Raw genomic sequence first — 23,819 nt, forward strand, 5'->3', positions numbered from 1 at the left:
AAGGAGGTTCCTGTGTCTGGTGTTTAGGGCACACAGATTCAAGTTCTGTTGCTGCTGCAGGTTTCCCCCATGATTAATAACCTCTAAGGGGAGTGCAGTGGGGCCCACAAATTCCATCTGCACCACGGTGCAGTGGTGTAAAACAGCCAGGGTGGGGTGTGTGGTGCTTCCTCGACCCTGAGCCACATTCCCCTGTACTCAAACACCCAACTGCTCTGGTGATGGAAAGTGATTTTAAAAGTGCTGCCTACACATGGCTTCTGTACCCGTAGGGAGTGATGAAGTCAGTATTAATAGGGATCAGCTCTGTAAAACACTCTTCAAGCACTGTTACACAAGTGTAGGGCTTGTATAACATTTACTGACAGGAGCAGAGTTTGTCTGGTCGTGATACTGGACTGGTCAAATGTAACATTCGGGAAAGGGGAACTTGGTGGCAGCTGCAAAATAGGAGTAGGAAATGTAAAACCTATTTTAAATCACCTGTTCAGTTAGTTAAGAGATGTGGAACAGAGCTGGAGATGTCTCTCACTCCTTTGTCTAACCTTTCCTTAACTGCTTAAAATCTGCTCTGATCACCCCTGCACCGCATGCCTTGTTTTCACCTAAACACATCACTGCATCTGCATGGCATCAGTGGTTTACAAAGTGCATTTGAAATCTGCTGGAACTACCTGAATTACCTCTTTCCCCCTCTCCATTTCAGCCTCCATCACTGAAAGCAAAGACTGTAGACTGGACCTGGTATAAAATTAAGATTTTGGGTGTTATTTTGCTGAGGAGGGGCCGTTCCCATTGCAGGTGCATCCCTGGAGGGAGGAGCAGCTGGAACTGCAGACAGCAAGCTGAGAAATTAATATAGCAAAGCCCATAAATCTCCAGCTAGAAGGTTCTCCTTCAAGTTCTGCTTAGATGACGGTAGCTTGTGTTTTGATGCAGGAAAAAATGGTCTCTAAAGGTGTTCCCTGAGACTGAGCAGAGCTGGAGCACCTTTGCCTCTTAGCACAGTTTTTTAACGTTGCAGAGAATTGTGTAAAATGCCCTTTTCACCTCCTGTTTTCCCCACCCCTTAAAATAATCTAATCACTGAATTTAAGGTGAGGTTTTCCAGAGAAGGCTGTTGATCTGAGTTGGTGGTCCAGCTGCCACCACTGCCGATGGCAGCAGAGTGTGGCCAGTGAAAATGGTGCCTGTCTCCCTTTGCTGCTCCTCAGTGGGAGTGAGGCTCATCTTGAGGTTTCCTCAAACGCCGTGTCTGGCAGAGGACCAAAAGTGCCCAGATCCTTCGTTAGGTTTTTCTCTACTGATAACTTTAATAACTGAGCAGTAAGAACATCCTGAACATCGAACTTGAGTGCTGATTGTCCTTTTCTCAGCTGCTCACTGATCCGTGCCTGGAGTTGGAGGCTTTAAAACTTCAGGGTCATTGCCCTGGAAATGAGTCATCCTAGAGGGACAGAGAGATGAGAAAAGGAAAAAAACCTCCAAACCTGCCAGTGTCTCTGGAGGGCTTTGTGTTTTGGGGTGGTGCTGCAGATGCAGAGCAATGGTTCCTGCTGCGGAGAGGCCACAGCTGCAGCCACCGGAGGTGTAATGAGAATAATTATTCACAAGAGTAAAGAGGCGTAACACAAACACTCGTGTGTGGAGGAAAACATGGATAACCCTACAGGAGGAGGAACATGATCTGGTAATGCCCATCCTGCTGTAAGGAATCCTCTGTGTCTGAGCCAGAGCACGGCAGGCGGCTCAGCTGCTTTTGTGCCTTGCACCTCTGTGGAGACAGTTTTTAACTGTAAAGCTGGGCTTGCAAAGAACTTGAAGGGATCAGTCTCCTTATAGCCCAAAAACATTCAAATCCGAATGTTTTTCCATCACATTTAGTGGTAGGGTTTCCAGGTGACCACTGAGGAGCTTCCACGTCCTGCCCTGCCCAGGAGGTGTGATGCGCAGTTGCTGCAGCGATGCCCTGAAGGTTTCTGGGCTCAGCATCCTGATCCTCTCCTCTGACTGTTCTTACAGTGTGGGTTTTGGAATGCCCAGTAGCATTTCCTCCAGTGGAGCACTGGAAAGGTCCCTGCCTGCCAGTGCTGGGTGAGCTGCAGCATCTCTGAGAGGGGCGTCTGCTCAGCACGTGTGGGTGGTGAAGAGTTTCCCACCCTCTGGTACCCTTGTTCTGTGATTCACTGCCTTCTCTTTTACGTTGCCTCTTGTGTTGAATTTTTCTAGCTTCAGCCTCCAGACACAAATGCTTTTTATGCCTTTTGTTCATCATCAAGGACCTGTCTTTAAATAATACTTCCCCAGATAGTTTAGGTCATTCATAAAAATTGAAGCAAGCAGCTTAACCAAATAGCTCATTTTCCTTGCCATCGGAGCAACTGAAATGAGGCTTGAAGCAAATCAGTGCCACGTTGCTGAACTTTAAATAGGTGCCTTAATGTGGTTCCATCTAACCTGCCCTTGTTCATCCAGCAGCAGGTGACTGAAATGCAGAAATTCAGAGCTGCTGTGCTGTGAGGCAGCTTGGGGCCAGTGAGCTCCCAGGTATTTTCTCCCCTGCAGCAATCATTTCCTTTATACTTACCTTGTTGATTAAAAATTGATGGTAAATGGGGGGGTGGAACGAGATGATCTTTAAGGTCCCATCCAACCCAAACCATTCTGTGACTTCGTGATTCTATGAAATGCTTTCATCGAACCCAGCAACTTCATATTGAACAGAATTAATTGCTTTTAGGAAGCGATTCGGTTGAAATTCTCTGTCCTCTGTTCACTTGAAGCTCGTGATTCTCTGTGTTTCACCAGTTGCTGATTAGGGACAATCCCAATTACGTACTGGGTTTCAGTGCTGGATGGTGGGAACTTCCATAGGGCACATTTCAGGAATGGAGCCTTGAAGCTGCTGTAGGGTAGAAAGAGTAGGGTAAATAACCTAAGTCAGCTGCCAGCTTTTGCTTTTGGGTTTGTGTTTTTTTGAACAAATAGTTATTTTACAACAAACTGTTTGCCTTTGAGAAGTTTCCCAGTTTTCAGTACAGTGGAATAACTGCAAAAGGGTTATTGCACTTGAAACGCCACAGGATGATAATTTGGAGACAAACACGGCTTTGTCTCACTGATGCATGCAGTAATTACTGGGCAGAAGTGCACCATTCTCATCCTAAAACCCACAGCCTGAGAGTGGCAACAGCTGAAAAATGGGTCATTTACTGTACGTAAATTGAAAGTGCCAAATTTTAAATTGACTATATTTGGGGTTTACTGGGTTTTTGAAGTTCCAGAGCAGAAATATTTGCTCATCAGAACGTCCATCATAACAGACATCGGGGGTTGTCGGGCAGGGGACAGACCCTCACACTTGTGGCTGTGCCCTGGATGACTCAGGGGCTGCAGGATGAGCTTCCATGGTGTGTCATGTGCTCTAGCTGAAGTTTCCTAATTTTCTGACCTGGTGAAGTGGATTTTAATCAGCTCACTGTGACAGTGGAAAAAGACAAGGGGAACCACTTAATGAGGCTGTCACAACAGAGGAGTTGGAGTGGGTTTGCAGATGCTGCAGGTGTTAATAGAATCGATCAAAACCTTAGGAAAGAACTTCCCTGTTTTCCCTGGGGGTCTGCCCTGCTCCGTGCTCGGTCCCTGGCATTGACTGTGGTGTGAATGGTGCCATCCCCCTTCTCCAGAGACAGACCTGGCTGGTGGGAAGCACACGACATTCCAGGCAGGGCTTGGCGCTGCTTCCACCTTCCTACAGACTTTGGAAGAGCTTCACAGAGTTTGCAGTCAAATCCCAAGGAGTTAATTGCTACTAAAGCATAGTAATGAGTTGTGAGTGATTTGGTAGGACCCCAGTCTTTGATTAGTTCTGGGGAATATTTGATTTCTCTGGGTGTATGTTTTTCTCTAAATATTAAGCACTGAGTTGTTCATCTAAAGCTTGGAGTAGTAGCAGGCTTTTTTTTTTTTTCTGATTTGTGTTTCCTTATAGAAAGGGAAGGGGAGTGTGAGACAGAGAGCCTGGAAGATGAAGGTTTTGAACATAAAGGGATTGTTTTGGGATGGAGCTTTCCCTTGTGTGTGCTCACCATTAAAGACGACATTTCTGTGCGGTAAATTGGACCCACGCCTGCCTGCCTTCAAAAAACTACCAGGCTCTTCTGCTTCATGGTTTTGAGTCTCTGATACTTTTGAAATGAAGCCTAAAGATCCTCCAAAGAGGATAACAGTGCCTAATGGAAAGAATAATGGGAGCGAGAACCCCTCTGAAATGACAGCTCTGAGCCTCACACAGCTTTTCGGGCTGATCAAAGCTGCTGGGAACGCTGTTTGAAAAGGGGGGATCAGCTCCCCTGCTCCTCTTCCCGCTCATCCTGCACATGATTTCATATTCCAGCCTTCTCACTTTTTTCCTGGTAGATCAAGTGACCCTCTGGAATGGCTGGTGTTCAGGTCAGTGCTCTGGGGACCAGAGTATAAGAGATGAACTGTTGGGGGTGATGGAGCCTCAGAACTCGATCCCCTCATGCACAGGGATCCCTGTAAGATCTTTGTGACTTCTTTTTGGGATGATTTCTATTGTCTGGCTGGTTTTAGAGGATGAGGTCATTTGTGCTTTGGGGATGCAAAATACTTGGGGTCTTCAGGGGCTGAGCAGAGCAGGGCTGAAGGAGTCGGTGATTACTCTTAGGACCAGGGCTGCAAGGAAGGGGGTCCTGACAGTGTGGAGGAAGGGTGGAATATGGTTCTTGTGTTAATTCCCTCGCTCGTGGTTGCCTTGTAGCCACGTCCAGGCTGGAGAAAGGAGAACTGGGTGATTTGAGAAGGAACAATCCCACTGGAGTGGGAGATGGAGGGCCTGTTGAGCCCCTTGAGCCCCTGTGGAGACTGGCCTTGCTTAGGCAGCATTGTTCTCATCAGATTTGTTCACAAAGCCCCTGGAAAATCCGCTAAATCCTGGGCTCTCAGTGCCATGCCGAGCGTGAGACGCTGGGGCCACGTGCTGCAGCCCAGGACTGTGCTGCCCTTTCTCCCAAACTCACCTGTGCCTTGGAGCAGGCAGGTGCTGCACCCAGCCATGGACTGAATCTGGGACCTCAGGACAAAGCCTTTAACCCAGATGTGTCCATCTTCCCTCCCTGCTTCACTGTTTAAAGTGAAACTATTGATGCATTAAGCAGGAAAATTTATCTGTGAGAAATTGCACTTGGAACGCTGGGTTTGGCTTGTTCTGAGCAATGAGAGAGCATGAAATTGCTGTGAATCCTCAGGGCTTTCCTGGACAGTGCAAAACATTTAATGTGAGCCCAGTGCAAAACATTTAATGTAAAATACCTTCTAATTGCAGTGCCTGAACACCTCTGGGAGCTTTTTTCCTCTGGGCAGTTGGAAGCAGTGGGTACACAAAGGACAGGGATGGTGCTGGCAGGAATCAGTGCCTTAAACAAACACGAGGAGTGAATTGATCTCTCCCTCCACCCTTTTGATTTTCCAGTGGACTTGAGAGGGCTGGGAGGGAGCGGGGCTGGAGTTGCCATACTCCCTGCCTGGCCTGGCCAGGGTGGGATCTGGAGCACGCTGCCATCGGTGCTCCCATTGGCTTCAAGGTACTCTTGCCCAGACACCCATTCCTGGCACCCAGTTCCCTCCAAGCCAGTGACACTGGGCCACTGTTTCCACACTCTGGCTGCAGTTTCTCCTTGTCCCCTGCTCCAGCTCTTGAAAGTGTTCCGAGTGCCCCATGCCGGGATCCCTGGCAGGCAGAGTGGAACGGTGTCAGCTGCCTATCACTGCTGGGAGGGTCAGGAGCAAAGAGCCACATGTTCCCACAGGGAGCTGGCACAGTGGTGAGAGGTCACACAGCATTGGTGGCTCGGCAGCAGTGCCAGAGAGTCTGTTCCCAGCTGAGCGAGCCGATGGATGCGGTGCCTGGCAAAGGGCATTTTAGTGGGGGGATCGATTGCTTTCAGTATGTTGGATTGATTGGGGGATCCTCCAGCGATGGAACCAGCCTGTGAGTGTATCAGTGAGCAGGGTTTTGCCAATCTTGATAATCAATCCCCGTTTCCATCTCCCGCTTCTGGAACTGGTGCCGTGCCTGTTCCGCCTCCAGCCGCCTGCAGCGTTCCCGCACGGAGCGCGAGCAGCCGATCACACTTGAGTTGTTTGGAGTGCCATGTTGCAGAGAGGCTTTTATCTCAGTATTGGGATAAAAGCTTTCTTTGGGGGCGGAGGGATTAATTTTTCACACATCTGTCCACTGGAATGCAATAACGAAGCCTTTGTTCGGGCTCTTTCCGTGGAGCGCCTTCTCCACCCTTGTTATTTCACTCTTCTTTTGCATGGCAAAACTTTTTGTCCTGCATTTCAAATAGATCTTGAGCGTCCCTGGCAGCTGAACAAGAGAAACAAACTTTCCAGCCCTGTTGTTTGTGCTGTTCTCAGGGGATGCTTGGTGATTTGAAGGGTATTTGATTGGTTTTGGCAGAGGCATTTTATTCCATGGAAAATCCACGGCTCCTCTGATCCCTTGCGGACGGTTTAGGGAGCCCCTGGAGCCTCCAAATGAGAGATTTGCGGGTGGCCAGCTGGTCGTGAAGGTGCCATGGGAACACTCAGGACTCTGCTCTTGGGCCATGCGCCATGGTGGGCAGGGAACAGAGGGGGAGAGATGGGGAATGGTGCCAGCTCTGCTCCTGCCGGAGCCACAGTGGGAGGGCTCGGAGCTTGGCCCAGCCATGGCTCTGCATGAGAATGAAGCCCCAGAGCCTCAGCCTTTGTCCTGCAGATGCTTTCCTTGCTCTTTGGAGGTTGGTTTGACTCCAAAGTCTCCCCAGACCAGGATATCCCAGCTCCAACCCTAATCATATATCAGGGGGCCCGACCAGGGTCGGTGGCTCCACCCCCAGCAAGAGGGAGTTTAACACTTGTGTTTAACACAGATTATAACATTCCTCAGTCTGGATGTGCTCCCCACATCCCACAGAGGCTCTAGCAATTGCAAGCAAACAGGTTCACCTCAGCCCTGAGGACCGGGGTTGGTGCTGGGCTCAGTGCACAGGGAGCAGCAGCCTGGGGAACTCTGCATACATTTACCTCTGATATTTTTTTTCCCCCCAACAGCCCTATTACCATATTTAAATGCAAGTATGTCTTTTTTTAATTGATATTTTAAGTAGTTTCAAGTCACTCTAGTCTAGTTCTCTGCTCCTTTGCCCTGATAGATGAGCTGTAGCTAGGCCAATAGTGTAGAGGTAGAGGCTGTAGTCTGCTGGTCTCTCTGGGGTTTGCTCACTCTCTCTGGCTTGCTCTTCTCTTTCTCTGTGCCTCAGTTGTTTTTCTGTGGTTCCTCAGCCTTGCAAAGCAGCTGTGATCAGAGTCCTGGGCCCACTCAAGTGGCTGGTCCCATCGTGGCAGCCAGCCCCAGGGTTGTCCTGTTGGGCAGCGGGAGCAGCCGGAGCTCCCAGAGGCCGGGAACCTCTCGGGAGTTGTTGACTTCGAGGTTTGGGGTTCTTGCTGGTCACCTGGACTTTGCCATTGCCCTCTTAAAATACATATATTGAAAGTCAGAGTCTCTGACAGATCTCGTGAATGTTAATTAAGCAAAGACATTAAATCTGTGATCTTGCTGGCAGCATTCCATTCCTCAGGAGGGCTTGCTCCCCTGGAGCAGGGGGTATGTCGCTGAGCTCCTTGATCTGCTGCTGTTTTGCTTTCAAGAGCTTCTTTCTTTCTTTCTTTCTTTCTTTCTTTTTTAAACCACATGCCATTGAATTTTTTCTGCTTGATCCCAGCAAATCTGTGGTCTTGACACGAGGACCTCCTCATATTTTCCATTACTGCTCTGTCTATAGACCAACACGTTATTATCACTTGCAAATAAGCCTGGAAGAGAATTCCCTGGTCGGTTGTGGAGCGGGCTGACCCCGTTTGTTTGGGAGTAGAGAGAAACGAGCCGAGTGCTGCGGGCTCTGCCACCAACCTGTCCACCTCGGCTCCACAGTGTGCCATGGCCAGGCACCCCATTCCTCCCGTGCCAGAGGGATTTGTGCCACCGGGGCCCTCTGGCAGCGGGCACCTGGCAAGGGCTCAGCTCTTCCCAACCACGGTGCCTGCTGGGGGCACGGAGAGCCAGGATGGCCAGCCTGGGCCCTGCAGAGACTCGTGGTACCCACTGGCTTCTTTCTTTACCCTTCTCCTTTTCTCCATGGCCAGGTTTCCCGGCAGCGGCTTATGGACCAGTAGCAGCGGCGGCCGTGGCGGCAGCAAGAGGATCAGGTAGGGGGGCCCGTGGAAGAGCAAACCCTCAGAGTGCAGGGTCAGGTAAAAGCTCTGTCGGTATTCTGTGTGGCTGCAGCTCTCCATCATTTCTCTGATTTTCCTCACACTTATCCTGGGGACCTGAAAACAAAAGATCCAAAAAAAAAATTATATAAAAAAAATAAGTAATCAGTCCCGACCCAAACCCAAACTACAAGCAGAGGCCACGGGGGCTGGAGCACCTGCAGGAGATTGGCATGAGAACTGCCAAAACCAGGGTAGATATTCCGATTTGTTTCTTTCTTTATTCCTTTATTGTGTTGGTTTCTTTATTTCTTTGGCTTTAAATTCGAGGTTCTAAAAGACACCCCCAAGAAAATTTACTTCGTGCTTTTTGAAAAAAAGTTTTGGTTTCTCATGGGAAGCTGGGGTTGGGTTGAGGTGGTGGCAGCGGCTCCGGGTGCTCCCGCCGTGCCTGGAGCCGCTGTCACCTCCTCTGCCACAGCCAGCACAGAGCATCCCCCCAGCAAGGGGCCATGTCCCTTGAGGACAGTGTCACTCGTGCCATCAGCATTGGCACTGCTTCCATGAGGAATGCCAAAGCTTTTCTTCTGTCCTTCTGAAAACTTCTATTGTTTTTCCCCTTAAGGGAAATGAATAAATCGTTGCCAATTACCGTTACTGCCTTAGGTTTCAATTTTGCCAAACACACGAATTAGCACTTTGCTCAGGTGACAAGGAGTTCAGAGCAGCCATCAGTGAGCTGGGGGCTTGGCTCCCAAGCCGGGCCAGGATGGAGCCGCTGCCAGCGCGGTGTCCTCTGCCCCAGTGTCTGCGGGGAGGACACGGCACCGGCAGCACTTCCAGCTCACTCGTGGCTGAGCTGGGGGTTCTTAGTGACTTTTCTGGCAGTGCCGGTGGGTTAAGGAGGCTCTTCCTGAAAAGCCACGGCTGCGTGAGGGGTTAGGAGGAGGGCGCAGGCCCAGGTGTGTCGAGCGCGAGCTCAATGCCATGGAGGCCAAAGAAAGACACCAGGAGAACTCCGTTCCATGCAAACTGGCACTGCTTGCAGGCTACAAAGGACTCTCTGTACCAGTTCCATCTTGTGGCATGTAGAGAGCGCCTAAGGGGTGACTTGCCAGCCTGGTTGTGGGGATCCCCCATCTCCCGGCTTCTCCTACTGCCCCGTCACAGAGGGGGAAAAACAAACCCAAAGAGAAAAAAAGGACCCAAATGAAAAAAAAGATTGCTTTTGCATATGCTTCCAGGAAAACAGACCTCATTATTTCTGCCTCTTCCTCATGTTTTGCCCTTCAGGTTTTGTTTTACGTGCAAACAGACCTGGTGAGTTGCCCCTTAGCAAGGCACAGAGGGTTTGGCTCGATTAACGTTGCTTCCCTGATTATTATGATTATTTTTTTTAATCGGAGTGCTTTTGGTGCCCATTACAACTGAACTGAGCATTGATCAATTCTGTGCCTGAAAATCATTTGTCTTTAATTTGAGTGTTTTTTGGTTTCTCTTTTGTTGGGTTTTCTGTTTTGTTTTTTCAGTTTTTTTGTTTTTTGATTTGAACTTGCAATACGAAACTAAATCTAACCCTAAATTAACAACACCCTTTCTGGCAAGTTTAAAGAGCAGTATGGTGTTTGGAAATGTCTTTTCAAGCCTCAAAATTGCCTGTGTGCACAAAACTGGCGAAACCCCAAAACTGAATCCAAAGAGCCCCTGTCCCTCCCCAGCCCCGAGGTCTCAAGGAGGAAGGTGGGTTTGTCACCGGCCCCACGGCCACTCACATCTACACCAAACTGTGCTCTGGGAACGGTGGGGTTTTCCGTAGAGTCATCTCCATCCAAAGCCGGTTTCTGAAGGGACATCCTGGGTTTGCCACTCCATCAGCAATGGTAGTGAATTGTATCCAGGAGCAGTGGAGTCCGATCGATCTTGCGCTGCAGTGTGCGGGCCCGATTCATTACAAGAAAAATGGTTGGGGTTTTTTTCCTTCTTTCCTTTTCAGTTGGGTTTTTCTTTTTCCTTCACAAATTTCGCACAGTGCTCCTTCACGTGTGCCTGATCCAAAGCACAGAGCACGGCACAGCTGACCCTAACTGGCCCTTCCTGCCAGGAAATAGGAAGGAGCTGGAAAACACCCAGGCAGGCTCATCCCACCACCCCTGGCTTGCTGGGGAGGGCTCTGCCCAGGGCTGCTGGAGCTGCCCCTGTCACAGAACAAACAGGCCAGGAGGTTCCTGGAAAGCACTGATGATGGTCCATGTCATCAGTGTCCCCATCACTGCAGCTCCTTTGGCAGTGCTCCAGCCTCACCAGCTCACCCAAAATTGACCTTCTCTCCGGCCCTGTCCTGCCGGCTCTTCCCCACCTTCCTGGCGTCACTGCCAGCACTGAGACTGAGTGCCCACAGAGAGCATCCACCTTCAGCTGCACATCTTGGTCTCCCAGGGAAGCTGCACCCCTCTCGCTCCAAACCTCTGAGCACTGACCACCTTGGTTTCTCCCGAGTTGATGCTCCATCTCTTGGGTCACCTGCATGTTTGCTCAGCCAACACAAGGAGCCTGCTGGGGGCAGTGCCCGGCCCTGGTTCTGTGCTGCCTGGTCTTCCCCTCCTTTGCCCCTTCCTTTTCACGTGTCACCAGCTGACCTGGCTAGATAAACAAGTTCTTTTATCTGTCACAGCAGTTCTGTCCTACAGCCAGCAGACAGGGACGTGTCCCTCTCCTCGTGCTCAGTGCCACCCATAAATTCACGTCCCGCGTAGCTGCTCGTGTGCCAGCAGGGCGAGCACAGCAGTGCTGCTCTCCATAAATCACGTCCCCAGGCGACGTCCCGGTGATGAGACGATAGCCAAGGTCCCTCGAGCAGACACAGGTCTGGCCACATCCCTTCGCTCCGGGTGGGACTGTGCTGCCCAGCCCCTCTGCTGGTTTTGACAACCTCACCCATTCTTGTATTTTTTTAATGAATTGGGACCTGAGCCATGGAAAACGAGCAAAGTTTAAAAGTCTGAATGCTGCAAACTCCTCCTAGACAACTTCACTATCAATGTCACGTTTCTTTTGAATCCACCTGACATATTTTACGTGTAAAACATTTTTGTCGTGTAAACACTTTTTTTAAAATACAGTCATGGGGGGGGCACATTTTTCTCTTGCATTTGACATGGGAGGGCTTCATCTGGCAGGAGAGCGAGACAAGGGAAATTTGGCAGGAGAGGGTTTTTTGTTCCTTCCTCTTTGGTTCATTAGCAAGTCTGAGATTTTTCCAGTTCCCAACCTGTTGCCGCCAACCATTCCTCCCTAAGGACTGGAGACAAAACCCATAAGGCCACCTGCAATCCAGCCCTGTCCCGGGTGAGCGGTGCCAGCTGCCCCGGGCACGCTTTGCCCGCCGAGCCGGCCAGCGGCACAGTGGGACAGTGCGGTGCCACGGCACCAGGAGCTGCTCCCCCACCCCAATACCCCTGGCACATCTGGATTTTGGGCCCCAGTCCTGGCTTGCCAGTGCTGCCTTTGAGCCCTCCACCCCAACAACCCCTTACTGGACTTTATACTTGCCAGCAATAACAAATCTCGTAACGTGAGCTACTGACCTTGATGGTGAGTGTGAGCAGTTATGTTTTGTTGTTTTCTCTCTTGCTTGGTTGGGGCTGCTGTGAGAGAGGGTGTCTCTGAGGCAAACTTTCCGGCCTCTCTTACACTCGGACGTGCACACCTCCTCTCAAACACTCTTCTGAGCGCTCTCAGCGGGAAGGTTTGTCCACACCTATTAATCCTCTCTCAGTGTCCAGCTTCTTGTTAGTAGCAGCTGGTTGCATGTTTTTTGCTTGTTCGGACGAAACGGTTCAAGAAACGACTCATATCAACTCTTGAGAAATGTCTCTATTTTTTTGTACACTTTCTTTCTTTTGATGTTTTTTATTAATTTCCCTTACTTAAAAAACAAAACACCTGTCGTCCCGTAAAACATTTCACATCTCCCCTTGCCTGTTCTTAGAGTGTATGTATCTGTGGGACTGAACTAAATGCATGCACTGTAGTAGTCGTACTGGTAGCAGTAGATGTAGTTGTAGAACATGCATTGTCGAGTTGATATTATAGGCACCATCAACGCGAACGAGTGTGGCAGATAAAAGCAGAGCCTTGGTCTCACTGAAAGCGTAGGGATAATACAGCAGAGAGCTGCTAAAGGCTTGGATCCATAGTGCCCTATTCGTTAAATCCCATTATCTGGAAGTATAAATTGAAGCCGGCTGTAGGCAACCTACACCCTCCGAACAAGAACCCGCACGTGCTGTTATGCTGATAGTAAAATTGCCGTTACTTTTTTTTTTTTTTTCAAATTAACCCCCCCTAGGAATTAAAACACTGGCTATAACTATATTCTCTTATTTTTGTTTTGTATCCAAAAGAACTTAAAAGCTATTTTTTAAATCATTTTACAATCATGGTTTCTCCATCAGCCTGTTACTCGTCCATATTAGCCCATAGACTCATTCGTTGGCGGTCGTAGACCAGATGTGCCACACGCAAATCACTCCATTTGGGAACCCAAATAATTCCGTGTGTGTGAGGCGGCTCCCCGCAGCCTGTCCTGAGCCACCAAGTGATTGTTTGTAGGTCATAAACCTTAAATCTTATTATGCAACAGAGACTCTGAGCTAGTGATGGGTCGTACTCATTGCCATGTCACCCAGCTTAGGGGAACGTTTTTAAATGAAGATTTAACATTTCATAAATATCAGCATGAGGAGTTCGAGGCAAGTTCATCCTCTCTGCCATGAGCCAGCAGTGGCTTTGCTTCTCCCGCCTGGGGTTTCTGTGCTAAACTTTGAAAATTCAGAGACAATGTACATTTGGCAGATGGTAATTGAGATCCCAAATTAGGCCTTGGTTTACTTGTTTAGTTTGTTGTTTGTCAGAAAACATCCTGCTGGAAGCAGGAAAGCTCCTGTACAGGGTGGTCACCCCTTTTCCCCTCCCTGTGCCCCAAAAGCAGTGGTGCTGGGTGGGAGCATCTCCTGCTCTGCTGGGCAGAGCCATGCAGTCATTAATGCCCTTACAGCAGCCAGCGCTTTCCAGGGAGATAAAATATCCAGAGTGGGCTTTGCAAATGTAATTAAGGATTTGTATCCGCTCCTTACCTCTAATAGAATGTCGAGTAAATCAAGCAAACAAGCCCTGGGATGGGGCTGACGTGGTGCAGGGCAAGCTGAGCCACCCCTGGTACTGCCAGGGAGCTGAACACTCGTGTGTCAAGGGAGAGGGATAATGGCCCCTTTGGATCTCAATCTTCCAGGGAAATGGGGGGACCCACTGTTTAATGCACATGATGAAGTGAGGAGTTTGACTGAAAGTCAGCAGAGCGACAAATTGCATGGGGTTGAGGAAACCTTGTCTGGCACTTAGGGAAGGTGCTCTAAACTTTAATCTACTCATAGTTCAGCAAATTATGGCCATAAGAAGGGGGGCAGTGCTTGGTCTGTGTGTGTGTAGGGGACAGGAGCCGCCACCGGCTCGTGGAGATATCGGGGGGAGCATTTCAAAGATCCAGCGATGAACCAGTTTGGGATTTATGCAGCCCTTTGGGAGGGCTCCCTTGTGGCACGGTGGCTCTGATGGAACTGCTCTCCCTTTTTTATTCTCCTCTATAAAAGTACATAAAGTTTAATCCGAGCTATGTAATCTCAAAAGCCAAAACCTAACAAGTGGATCACTTGGGAGCAGCAAGGGCTGGAATTTCTCACTCTGCTGGAACCGCCAGTAATTATGTGACAGAGCCCGGCGGGTGATGCATCGGGAAATTAATGGCTGCATCGGATTTTATCCTTTGCTTATCTCCCTGGCAGAGAGAGTCTGTGCTGGGGAGCATGGCGGGCGGCCAGGCAGGGACCCCACACCTCAGGGCCTTCAGGGAGGGTGGGCACAAGGACAAAATCCTGGTTTAAACGGGAATTCCAGCAGTCAGACTCTGCATGGAGCGGCCCCGGGGGCTGAATGCACTCAGGAGGAGCCAAATTCCTGTAAGTGGTTTTAACCTCATTACTGACAGTGCTGGGAGCACTACAGTTATTTTCTGACTACTACCCCAAATTAAAAGAATAATAGTAATGAAAGGGGAGTCATTTCTGTTTGGTTCAGAAGTGCTGTGCTGGTCCAGGGTGGGAACCCCACCGGTCTTTTCCAGAGTGGAGGCTCAGGCAGAAACCCTCTGTCTTGTTTTACTGTAGGATGCTGCTTCTGGATCTTTTTTGATCCACAAGGGACTGAGCTTCCTGCTCAGTAGATCTAAACAAAAAATTCAGTAGATCTAAAACAATTTGGTGCTGCTGCTGCTCGGCCTTGGCCACAGCGGTGGTGTTTGACAGGGCACCGGGCTGAAGTCTATTGAGGTTAAAATACATCAGCTTTAATCAATAATTTTGTAATAGAAAATCTTGTGCACTTGATAAATCATCTCCAGTGCAATTAGTGACCACCTCTGAAGTGCAGTTGAAGTTAATCTTTAATGAATTTAGCGGGTAACTTTTAACAGTCCTTTCCACTGAGAGAATTATTTTCCATGGCAAAACGGTCCACAGAGAGCTCATCCAGAGCTGTTTCATTTAGGAAGAAATTCCTCCCTGTGAGTGTGGTGAGGCTCTAGTACAGGTTGCACAGAGAAGCTGTGGCTGCCCCATCCCTAGAAGTGTCCAGGGTCAGGTTGGACGGGGCTCGGAGCCACCTGGGATAGTGGAAGGTGTCCCTGCCCATGGCAGGGAGTTGGAACTGGATGATCTTTAAGATCCCTTCCAACCCAGACTGTTCCTTGATTCTGTGATCCTACTGTCCCTGCTGCTGCTCTTGACACTTCAAGTGGTGATGACGTGGCCGCTGCCTCGTGCCATGGGCGGGCTGGTTGCCAGTGTGGAGTCTGGTTCACTGGTGACAGAGCTTTGGTAGCTTCCAAAGCCCTGCCACAGCCAATTAGCTGTGTTTTATGCCCTTTCTCCCAGTGGATGTGGAGGGACAGAGTTCTGGGCTGTTGTAATGAGACTTTGTTCCACGCAAGGTGCAGCCGAGTCACTGCAGAGTTTGAAGTGTTTCAGCACGAGCGCTCCAGTGAAATGAGATCCTCGAGCACAGGATCATGTCTCATGCATTTTAACCCCTAAATAGGTAAAATACTGTCAGAGCTGAGGGTAACTTACCTCTCTGGCAGCAGACACAGGCTGTTACCTGTTAGTGGAACAACTGGGTGGCAGCACACGTTGTACTGACTTAGTACTGTCACTATTTTCATGCTGATTCTCTCTCCAAATACTTTAAAAGTAAATACATAATTACAGTGATTTTTTTCCCCCTCTCTCCTTTCTGAGATAGAAAACTGCCAAAGGGGCAGAGGAGTTTTTCCTCACAGCAGATGTTAGTGTGCATCTGGCTCCGTGTGAGCTCAAGGAGTGCAGTGGGTTAGGAGTTGCCAGAGAATGCAAAGTGGGTCTACAGGTATATAAACCTGAGCTATTTAAAAATAATAAACCCACACAGCTGGGGCTCTTATGGTTATTTCTTGATAGTTAGAAGAGCCCAGAGCTCTGTGCCAGGAGGACTCTGGGGTGTCTGTGCCCTGCTAAGGGCTGGGTTGTCAGCTGCCAAGAGCAGAGCTGGTGCCATCAGCTCTCCTGCAGGCACCTTGTGGTGGGCAGCAGCTTCTTGCAGTGTTTCCTCATTGGTGAGCTCAGGTTGTCCTTTAGGGGGATGTTATTACCTGCTTCACATGCCATGGAGGATCCCTCACTCTGCCCTGGCACTCATCTGTCCAGACAGGTCTGCTCCAGGTGCCCAGACCCCTCTCTGTGCAGGTGCCCAGTGCAGACTCTCCCACAGGAGGGGGTGGTTGCACAGGACTGGGGGTTTGCAGGCTGGATTCCTCACCTGTTAGCTGGATTACCCCTCTGTGCTCCCCAGCATCCCCCCAGCCCACCAGGTCCAGCAGCAGCAGGAAGGTGCCCCCCAGGCAATGCCCTCCTGCTACCATGACTTAAATTATGCAGCAAAACAAAGCCCTGGTTTTGGTTTAATTTTCTTCCTGTATTGTCTGTTATTGTAGAAAAGGCTTCAATTTCAAATTACAGGAGTGATAGCCAGTTAATGTGGTACAGTGGGAGGCCGGAGTTGCTGTTGCTATGGCAATGGAGTTCGGCTCATTTGTTTTGTAGATGAGTAATTACTACGCAATTAGAGTAGGCTAAAAATAAAGGGGCCTTTTGTTCCGTCTTACTCATTAATATTAATAAAAGACCTGTCCGGGCTGTGGTAAACAATTAATGCAGATGTGGTTGCCCATGGTGAAAGTAACAGCAGCTTTCACGGTCCTTGGCGTGCGGGGAAGGCGCTGGCATCGCCTGGCTCAGCTCTGCCTTCCTTTGAAACGGAGAAGTGGCTGGAGAGGGGTCTGTGTTATCCCAGCATCCAAGCTTTAGCTCTTATTTGCCGGTTGGATGGGTGATAATAAGTGTTAAAGCTTAATGTGCAGGCAGGGACAGCAGGGACAGCGTTTGGGTCAGAGCCTGTGGCACAGCGGGCGCCTGCAGCGCACGAGGGGTGTGGGGGGACACGGAGCAGTGGCTCCTGATGCAGACAGCTCTTCATTCATCCCCTTGGATAAATGCCAGGGCTGGAGCAAGAAACTTGCCCAAAAACCCAAGCACAGGCAAGGATGAGCGTGGTGCTGCTGTAACAAGTCCAATACAGTACATTATAAACACGGATCAACAAAAAAAGAGTGGATATTAGCAAGAAGTTCTTTACTGTGAGCGTGGTTGCCCAGACAAGCTGTGGCTACCCCATCCCTGAAAGTGTCCAAGGACAGGTTGGACAGGACTTGGAGCAGCCTGGGCCAGTAGAAAGTGTCCCTGCCCGTGGCAGGGGGTTGGTACAGTAAGATCTTTTAAGGTCCCTTCCAACCCAAGCCTTTCTGGAATTCTGAGATTTTATGAAGTATGTAAACATTAAGCACATTAGATTTTAAATTAACTGTAAAAGCAGTTAAATTGGTAGAGTAACCAGTTAGGAACATGATTTGACAGTGTTTATTTGCCCCTGTGGTTTATTTGTGTGTCTCAGTGCAGCCAATGAGCATCCTGTGCAGGCAGGGAGAGACAGCAGAGCAGAGCAGAGCAGGGACCCTGGGGGCTGTGGGGTGGTCACCCCTTCCCTGCATCCCTTGGGTGCTCAGCACCCCTGGAAAATGCTGTCAGGAAGGCAGAGCCTCTCCAGCAGTTAAGTATCCCAACCCAGAACCCCGAGTGCTGTGCTGGGGGGGCTGTGGACACAGAACCGCATCCCTCCCAAACTGTTTAACTAATGGAGGGAATCGTAGCAGAGCCTTTGTAAGGTCGACATTTGTTTGTTGTTAAGGATCTAATTAGAAACATGAGAGGAAGCTGAATGGCTGCTTGCTCGGCTAATTAGCGACATGCACGAAGACCACTTTGAACTTCAAGGACACAAAGCTATTAGCGCTTACATCAAAAATGGATTAAACTTCTGTGCTTTTATAATGATTAAAGATGAGCCGCTTGAGAGGAAATCCTTTTGTAAGGCTGTGACAAGAGCTGGCTCCCTGATTGCAGCTCCTACAAGCGAAGCTTTGTGTGGCCTCCGTGTTGCACTTGGCCCGGCGCGAGCGACTCCGCTGACGTGCGGGATGGAAAATGGGACTGGGCGATAAATATTGATCGTTGGCAAAAATTACAGCCGAGCCGCAAAGCACAGTTATTTGTCCTGCTGCATAACTGCAGGAATTAGAACAGCTGGGCTTCAATGAGTTGAATTTTTGTGTCTTTTCTTCTGTAAATTGATGCACATCAGCAGCCACCAGATGTGGCTGGTGCCTCGGGTGGGTTAAGTGCAGTATTTAGTAGAAGCAGGGTCTCACATGCACAGGAGAGGCAGCAGTGGGTTTGTGAAACGTCTGTACCAGGTGAATTTTGAGCTTGCCCAAGCTTGTGGAAGCTGCCCAGATCTTGCTTTCTGCTCACCTGAGGCAGTTCAGCACTTGATCCGTGTGTCCAGGGCTCTGCCCGGCACCGGGGCTGGGGCTGGAGGAGCAGCCCCTGTGCTGTCCCACGGCAGGAGGACACTGGGGCTGCAGCAGGAGCAGTTGCCACAGGATCCCAGGTGCCATTATCACACCCTGTGCCCAGCTGGAGGACGGGTGGGCAGCACTCAGCCCTCCCTCCCTCCCGGTTCCCACTCACTTCCAGCGGTAATTGCCGAGCAGGAGCGTGCTCACCACCCACCGCTTGCTGTCGTTACCCTGCGATGTTTTGATGTGTGAAGCCGTTTCCAAAGGGGCTGCAGAGGCAGAACAACCTTTGAAAGTGTGACTGCAGCTAGAAAATAACGTACAAATAGTACCTTGTTAGGGCAGATCTTGGTGTCTCTCGGCCTCATCACCACTTATTTTGCTGATGAGCCCAACAGTTGTTTTATTTTCCTTTTTCCCTGCAGGGCCAATGTAGCTGCAGGGGAGGGATAACCTGGGGCAGCCTGGCTGCTCCCCATTACAGAGCGTGTCAGGGTGACAGGGAAGGCACAGAGCTCACGTTTGATTTTCCAGAGTCGGGACTGAGCCAACTGTCATAAGTAAAATATCTGTAGCTCTTCACACTTGCTGAGGAGCTGTGTCTGCCACGGGGTTCTTACAGAGAGGAGTTTGCTTTTCAAGTCTGCTTGGTAAGAGCAGGAGCAGAGGGATGTGCCTTGCAGGTCTCCATGAGAGATGTAATACCGGCACCTCTCATCATGACGCCGGGGTTATTTGTTTTTCTGGTTTGTCTCCCACCTTCTCTTTCAGCAAGTTGGGAGCTGTTTGTACCTTGTTATTCTCTAGAATATCTGTGTGTTTCCAGCTCATTATTTCTGAGCCATTTGTGAGCTGGAGCATTGATCTGAGTTCGAGGTGTGCTGCGTTCTGCCTCCGACAGAAACCAGTGCTCTGTAAAAGCTCAGACACAAGAAAGCAATGCCTCCAATGGCTCAACCTGACCACAAATGAAGGGGTTTGGAGCTGTGTGTGAGGGGATTGGTGTAGGAAAAAAATAGCTTGGATGTGAGCACTTAATTCTCAGTGCTGTGCCAGTGCGCTCTTGCAGCCTGAACAGACCACCAAGAACCAGGAGCACCAACATCTTATTTCAGACTGGCATTAATTTGTACATCCAGTCCCTAGTAAATCACATGCTGGTTGTTAGCAGCTCTGAAAAGCAAGGTACAAGGTCCCATTAACTTCAGCCCTGACTGCACAAAGAATTAGCTTTGGCCAAGCGATCTGTAACATGGGTGCAGTGCTGCTAATTATATTTTATAAGGCTCTAAGCACTAATGATGTAAGATTTGCATGCAGTGCTGAAGTTCTGCTGGTTATTTAAAGTATCAGCATCACACTGGGAGTGCTGGTCTGTTAGCCATGCGTGTGGCCGTTGGTGCTCACGCTCCAGGACACGTGGGATCCCCAGGGAAGGTGTGATCATCCCTGGGCCACTTGCCCTGGGTTTGCTCTAATGTCCTCTGCTGTGGCCGTGCTTGGATGGTTGCAAAGGCAGCACAGCAGGCTGGAATGCTTGGGAACAGGTGATATTCCTTCTGTGACAGTCTTTTCTTAAAATCCAGCAGTAGGTGGACCCAAGGGACTCAAATCTATAGAATTGTGGAATCCTAGAACGGATTAAGTTGGAAGGGACCTTAAAGACCTTCTAGTCCAAGCCCCCTGCCATAGGCAGAGACACTTTCCACTACGTCAGGTTGCTCCAGCCTGGCTTGGAAGTTAAATGCCACCAGACTGTGAGGCAGTCCCTGTCTCAGCTGGGCTGCTCAGTCCCCTGCCCCCCATCCCCTGCCTGCTCCCACCCCTGACGGCAGCCTTCGATGTTATTATATCATTTACTCCTCCAAGCTGGAAGGAGATGTTTGCAGCATGTTCTATGAATTTTTCATAAAGATAGAAAAACAGCATAATCTTGTGAGCTTTGAGTCTTGGTGGTGGGTAATGGCTTTGATTTAAAGCATTTTGTCTTAATGATAGTTATATTGAAAATTTCCTGCTGCTTTCAAGCACGTTTAGTTATTATCATAAACACTGATGGTAGAAATGCCTGCCAAATTGTGCATGGCTGTTTATGGTAGATGAGAGAGTCATCCAGAAATTAGAGCACTGGATCAACAAGTGGTGAAGAAGCCTGTCTGTACAGGAATCCACCCTGGAGATGGTGGGACAAGGCAGGAGTGAGGACGGTCTTGGAGGAGAGAAAGAGCTGGAGATGACCAGCACTGGGTGTACAGTATGCTTGACATGAGATGAAAAATGAATTTCTGATGAGAATCATAGAATCATTTAGGTTGGAAAAGTCCTCTAAGGTCACCAACTTTAACCCGGCTCTGCCAAGCCCACCACTGACCCCAAGTCTCTGCAGGGTGAAGGCAGGGATGTGGGTGCCTGTGGGTGGGGAGAAGCTGGGGCAGCTCCAGCCGGCTCTGTTCTGCTCTCAGCTCCTTTCTCAAGTGCAAGATGTATTTCTGGCTGCGGTACCAGGGTGCTATATCTCATCCTGAATACCCTGCCTCTGCTCAGAGAGGAAATCCAGTAAATCGTGGTGGTTTCTTTCACACATGAGGATTTCCTTGCCTGCACCGGGGCAGGGAAGGCAGCCACACATTTCTCCAACCACATTCTGCACCCTTCCTCATCTTTTTTTTTCTAACTTTTGAAATACTCGTATTTGTTATTACTCCCCATAATGGTGTTTAAGTCTTTGGGTTTTGGTGCTGTAGGAGAGGAAGGAGTGTCACCCAAGGCTCCAGGTGGGCTGTGTGCAGGGGACAGTGATCCCCATGCAGTGTCTGTCTCCTCTGTCCATATTTCCCCTGGTTTGTTTCCTTTGAACTACAGCTTATTTTAGTGGTGCTTAAAACCATTTCTTTGTCATCAGGTCTCATTTACGAGTCCCTAAGGGCCTGACTGTCAGCCTGGTACTGTGTGAGTTCCCCTTGTAGGACAGTAATGTCAAAGTCCTCACGTTTCTTCTCCTTTCCCCTCCCTCTTTCCCTTCATCATTCGTGCTGAGTGGAGTTTGTTTGGGTGGGATTCCAGCATCCAGCTGGTTGTGCTTTACCCAGCTGCCCTCTCCACCCCCGTGGCGTTGGGATCCTCGTTAGCGTAACACGCTGCTCGTAAGGCAAATGTCAGCAGGAACCCTGACGTAGCAATTTCTCAAGAGTTCACTGAGAGAGAGTTTATCTTTCAGTGATGACCTTTCTTGTAGAACACGGATTAACGTGTGAGCAGGCTCTGTGTTAACACGGCAGTTTGCAGAAGAAGGCACTGGATGCACATCCCTGCGCCCAGCCCTGAGCCTGCTGCCCCTGCCTCAGCCTGGGCTGCCAGGCTCTTTGGGGTTCCAGCTCTTGGCTCCTTGACATAATTCACTTGTTGCCTGAGCACTGAAATCATCTTACACGCGTGTCAGGTGTGGATAAAGACGGCTCTGCTGCAGCATGCAGGAGGAGTCGGTGGTAAAGCAGCCTGGAGAGGTCCAGCTCTTGCTGTGCCAGCCTTGCACAGCAGCTCCCAACTCCACCAGCACCAACACTTGGAGTTAAAAAAAAGCCTGTTCTGGGGCTGCTTTGTGGACCTGCATTTTTTATAATGTTTTGTGCCCCATCTTGCTTTCCCTCGCTGCTTTTCAGCACTCCCCCAGGCACCACGACACTGGGCAGAATAAGCCCGAGGCTCCCTGTCCCTCTGGCCTGCAGGCAAACGTTCACCTGCTGATCAAAATTCACTGGCTCAGAGCCTTTTCTGTAAGAAACCACAGCAAATTCAAAGTGAAGCGAGCAAGACATTATTACTGCCCTGTTCCCATCACTGCCACAGCTCCTGACTGCTGGCCCTTGATCTCCATCGGCATAGGAAGGAGCTTCTGTAGCCCAGAGGATGGAGGATCACTGGGGCTGAAGATAAAAGGTGGTTGGCTGTGACTTACAGACACATCTAATCTTTTCCACATCTCTCCTGACCTTGATCTATCACAGGGCTTCCAGGGGACACTTGGGATTGCAAATTATGCATAGAGGAAGCCTTTGAGCTGGAGGCACTTAACCACAGCCTCGGAGCTGGGAAGTCACCTGGTGCAGGATGGCTTCCTGTGCGATTGGTTGGGAAATGGGACCAGAACCTTTCAGAGCATGTTGGAAATGGGCCCTTTGCCAGGATTTCCTGAGTGCTGACAGTCCTTGCAATGGGAAGAGATGACCCTGCCAGCCCCCAGGCCTTGCTGAATCAGTCTGGTGGTCAGCTCGGCCAGTGCCTCTGCTGGCACCAGGCAGCAGGTCAGGCCCACACTGACTGGCATCAGGGTATGGTCAGTGGTTCCCTCCCCTCCTGGGGCAGCACAGTCCCCTGAGAGTTCTTCAGCAATGAATTTCCAGATGTCTGCCCTGAATCCTGTTCTTGCCATGAGTTGTCAGTGGCCAGGGGAAAGTCTCCAGTTCCTTCCAGCCTGCAAGGAGTTCATGTTAGTGCTCTGTGATTCCACAGCTCGTGGCAGCCATGGCACTTGCACAGTTCCTGCCTCCTCACAACTTTGTCATAATGACACATATCCAGAAAGTCTTAACTTTTCTTGCTGAAGCAGTGTCTGGAGTCTGGAGGATTTCAGGCATTTTTTATTTCTTCCTTTGGGTCTCAGATTGTTCCAGGTTTGTGTAAAACAAACTCGTTTCCAGGTGTTTCTTACAAGAAAGCATCAGGATTTGTGTGTTGGGGAAGTTGTTCAAGGTCCCCTTTGCTGTTGTTTCCAAGCAGTGGTAAAAGTGCCTGTTGCTCCATGTGAGCTCACCTGAGCTCTTGGAAGAAGACAAATATTTAGCAACCAAGCATGGCTGAGCGAATCATTAGAATGTGGCTTTCTGAGGCGTGCTGAGCCTCCTGCTGATTCTGGGAGCTTTCTGTTTCATTGATTGCATCTGGAGTGAAGTGTTAGCTCTGGAAAAGCTTCCAGCCCTTTCTGTAGAGTTTTTCAGGCATCACATGGAGCAGTGCCAGGGCATCCCAGCCTCTGCACAGCACTTGCTGGGTGGTGGAGCAGCCTTTGCCGTGCCTGTTTTCCACGGGCACTCCTGTGAGCAGTGTGGAGCATTCGACCCAGGGTCAGGAGATGGAAAAATTACCTTTTTCTTACGTTACCTACCTGCAGTCAGGACTCTGAATAACCCAGTGCCAGGTCTTCCTGCAGGTGTGAAAACAGTGTTTCCAATCCTAGAGATGCAAATGAGAGTGGAAGGGCAGAGCATCTCTCTGGCTCCTCAGCCTCTGTTTGCTCCTCTCAAGGTTTCAGGACACACAGGTGTGCCCCTTGTCACCGTGCATGGTTCTGTGGTCACGGGTTACTGGCACAGCCCTGTCCCTCTGGGTGCCACAGTGATGTCTGTCTGTCCCTGCCCACGCCCCAGGGTGATGGTGATGGCTTTCCCTGGTGCTGCCACGGGGTTTGCAGGAGTGTTTT

General features: G+C 49.8%; 1 protein-coding gene across 10 annotated transcripts in view; it reads left to right on the forward strand.

Moving 5' to 3' along the window:
* MSI2 (musashi RNA binding protein 2) overlaps nt 1–23,819 on the forward strand; it is a 220,201-nt gene that overhangs the window by 185,215 nt on the left and 11,167 nt on the right. For 3 of the 10 annotated variants that reach the window (XR_007629773.1, XM_050322098.1, XM_050322102.1), the window contains exons 11-12: nt 8,215–8,322; nt 11,937–12,028. The exons of 1 other annotated variant lie outside the window; for it this stretch is intronic. Coding sequence is in view for 7 of the 9 variants with exons in the window: in XM_050322098.1 (XP_050178055.1) it covers nt 8,215–8,322; nt 11,937–12,028 (200 nt within the window). In the remaining 2 variants the exon portion in view is untranslated. The remainder of the gene's footprint in view (nt 1–8,214; nt 8,323–11,936; nt 12,029–23,819) is intronic. 6 more of the 10 variants (XR_007629774.1, XM_050322103.1, XM_050322095.1 and 3 more) reach the window with 3 other exon arrangements.

The sequence above is a fragment of the Myiozetetes cayanensis genome, unplaced genomic scaffold (genome assembly GCF_022539395.1).
Source record: "Myiozetetes cayanensis isolate MyiCay16 unplaced genomic scaffold, myiCay2020 scf27, whole genome shotgun sequence".
Taxonomy (NCBI): Eukaryota; Metazoa; Chordata; class Aves; order Passeriformes; family Tyrannidae; genus Myiozetetes; species Myiozetetes cayanensis.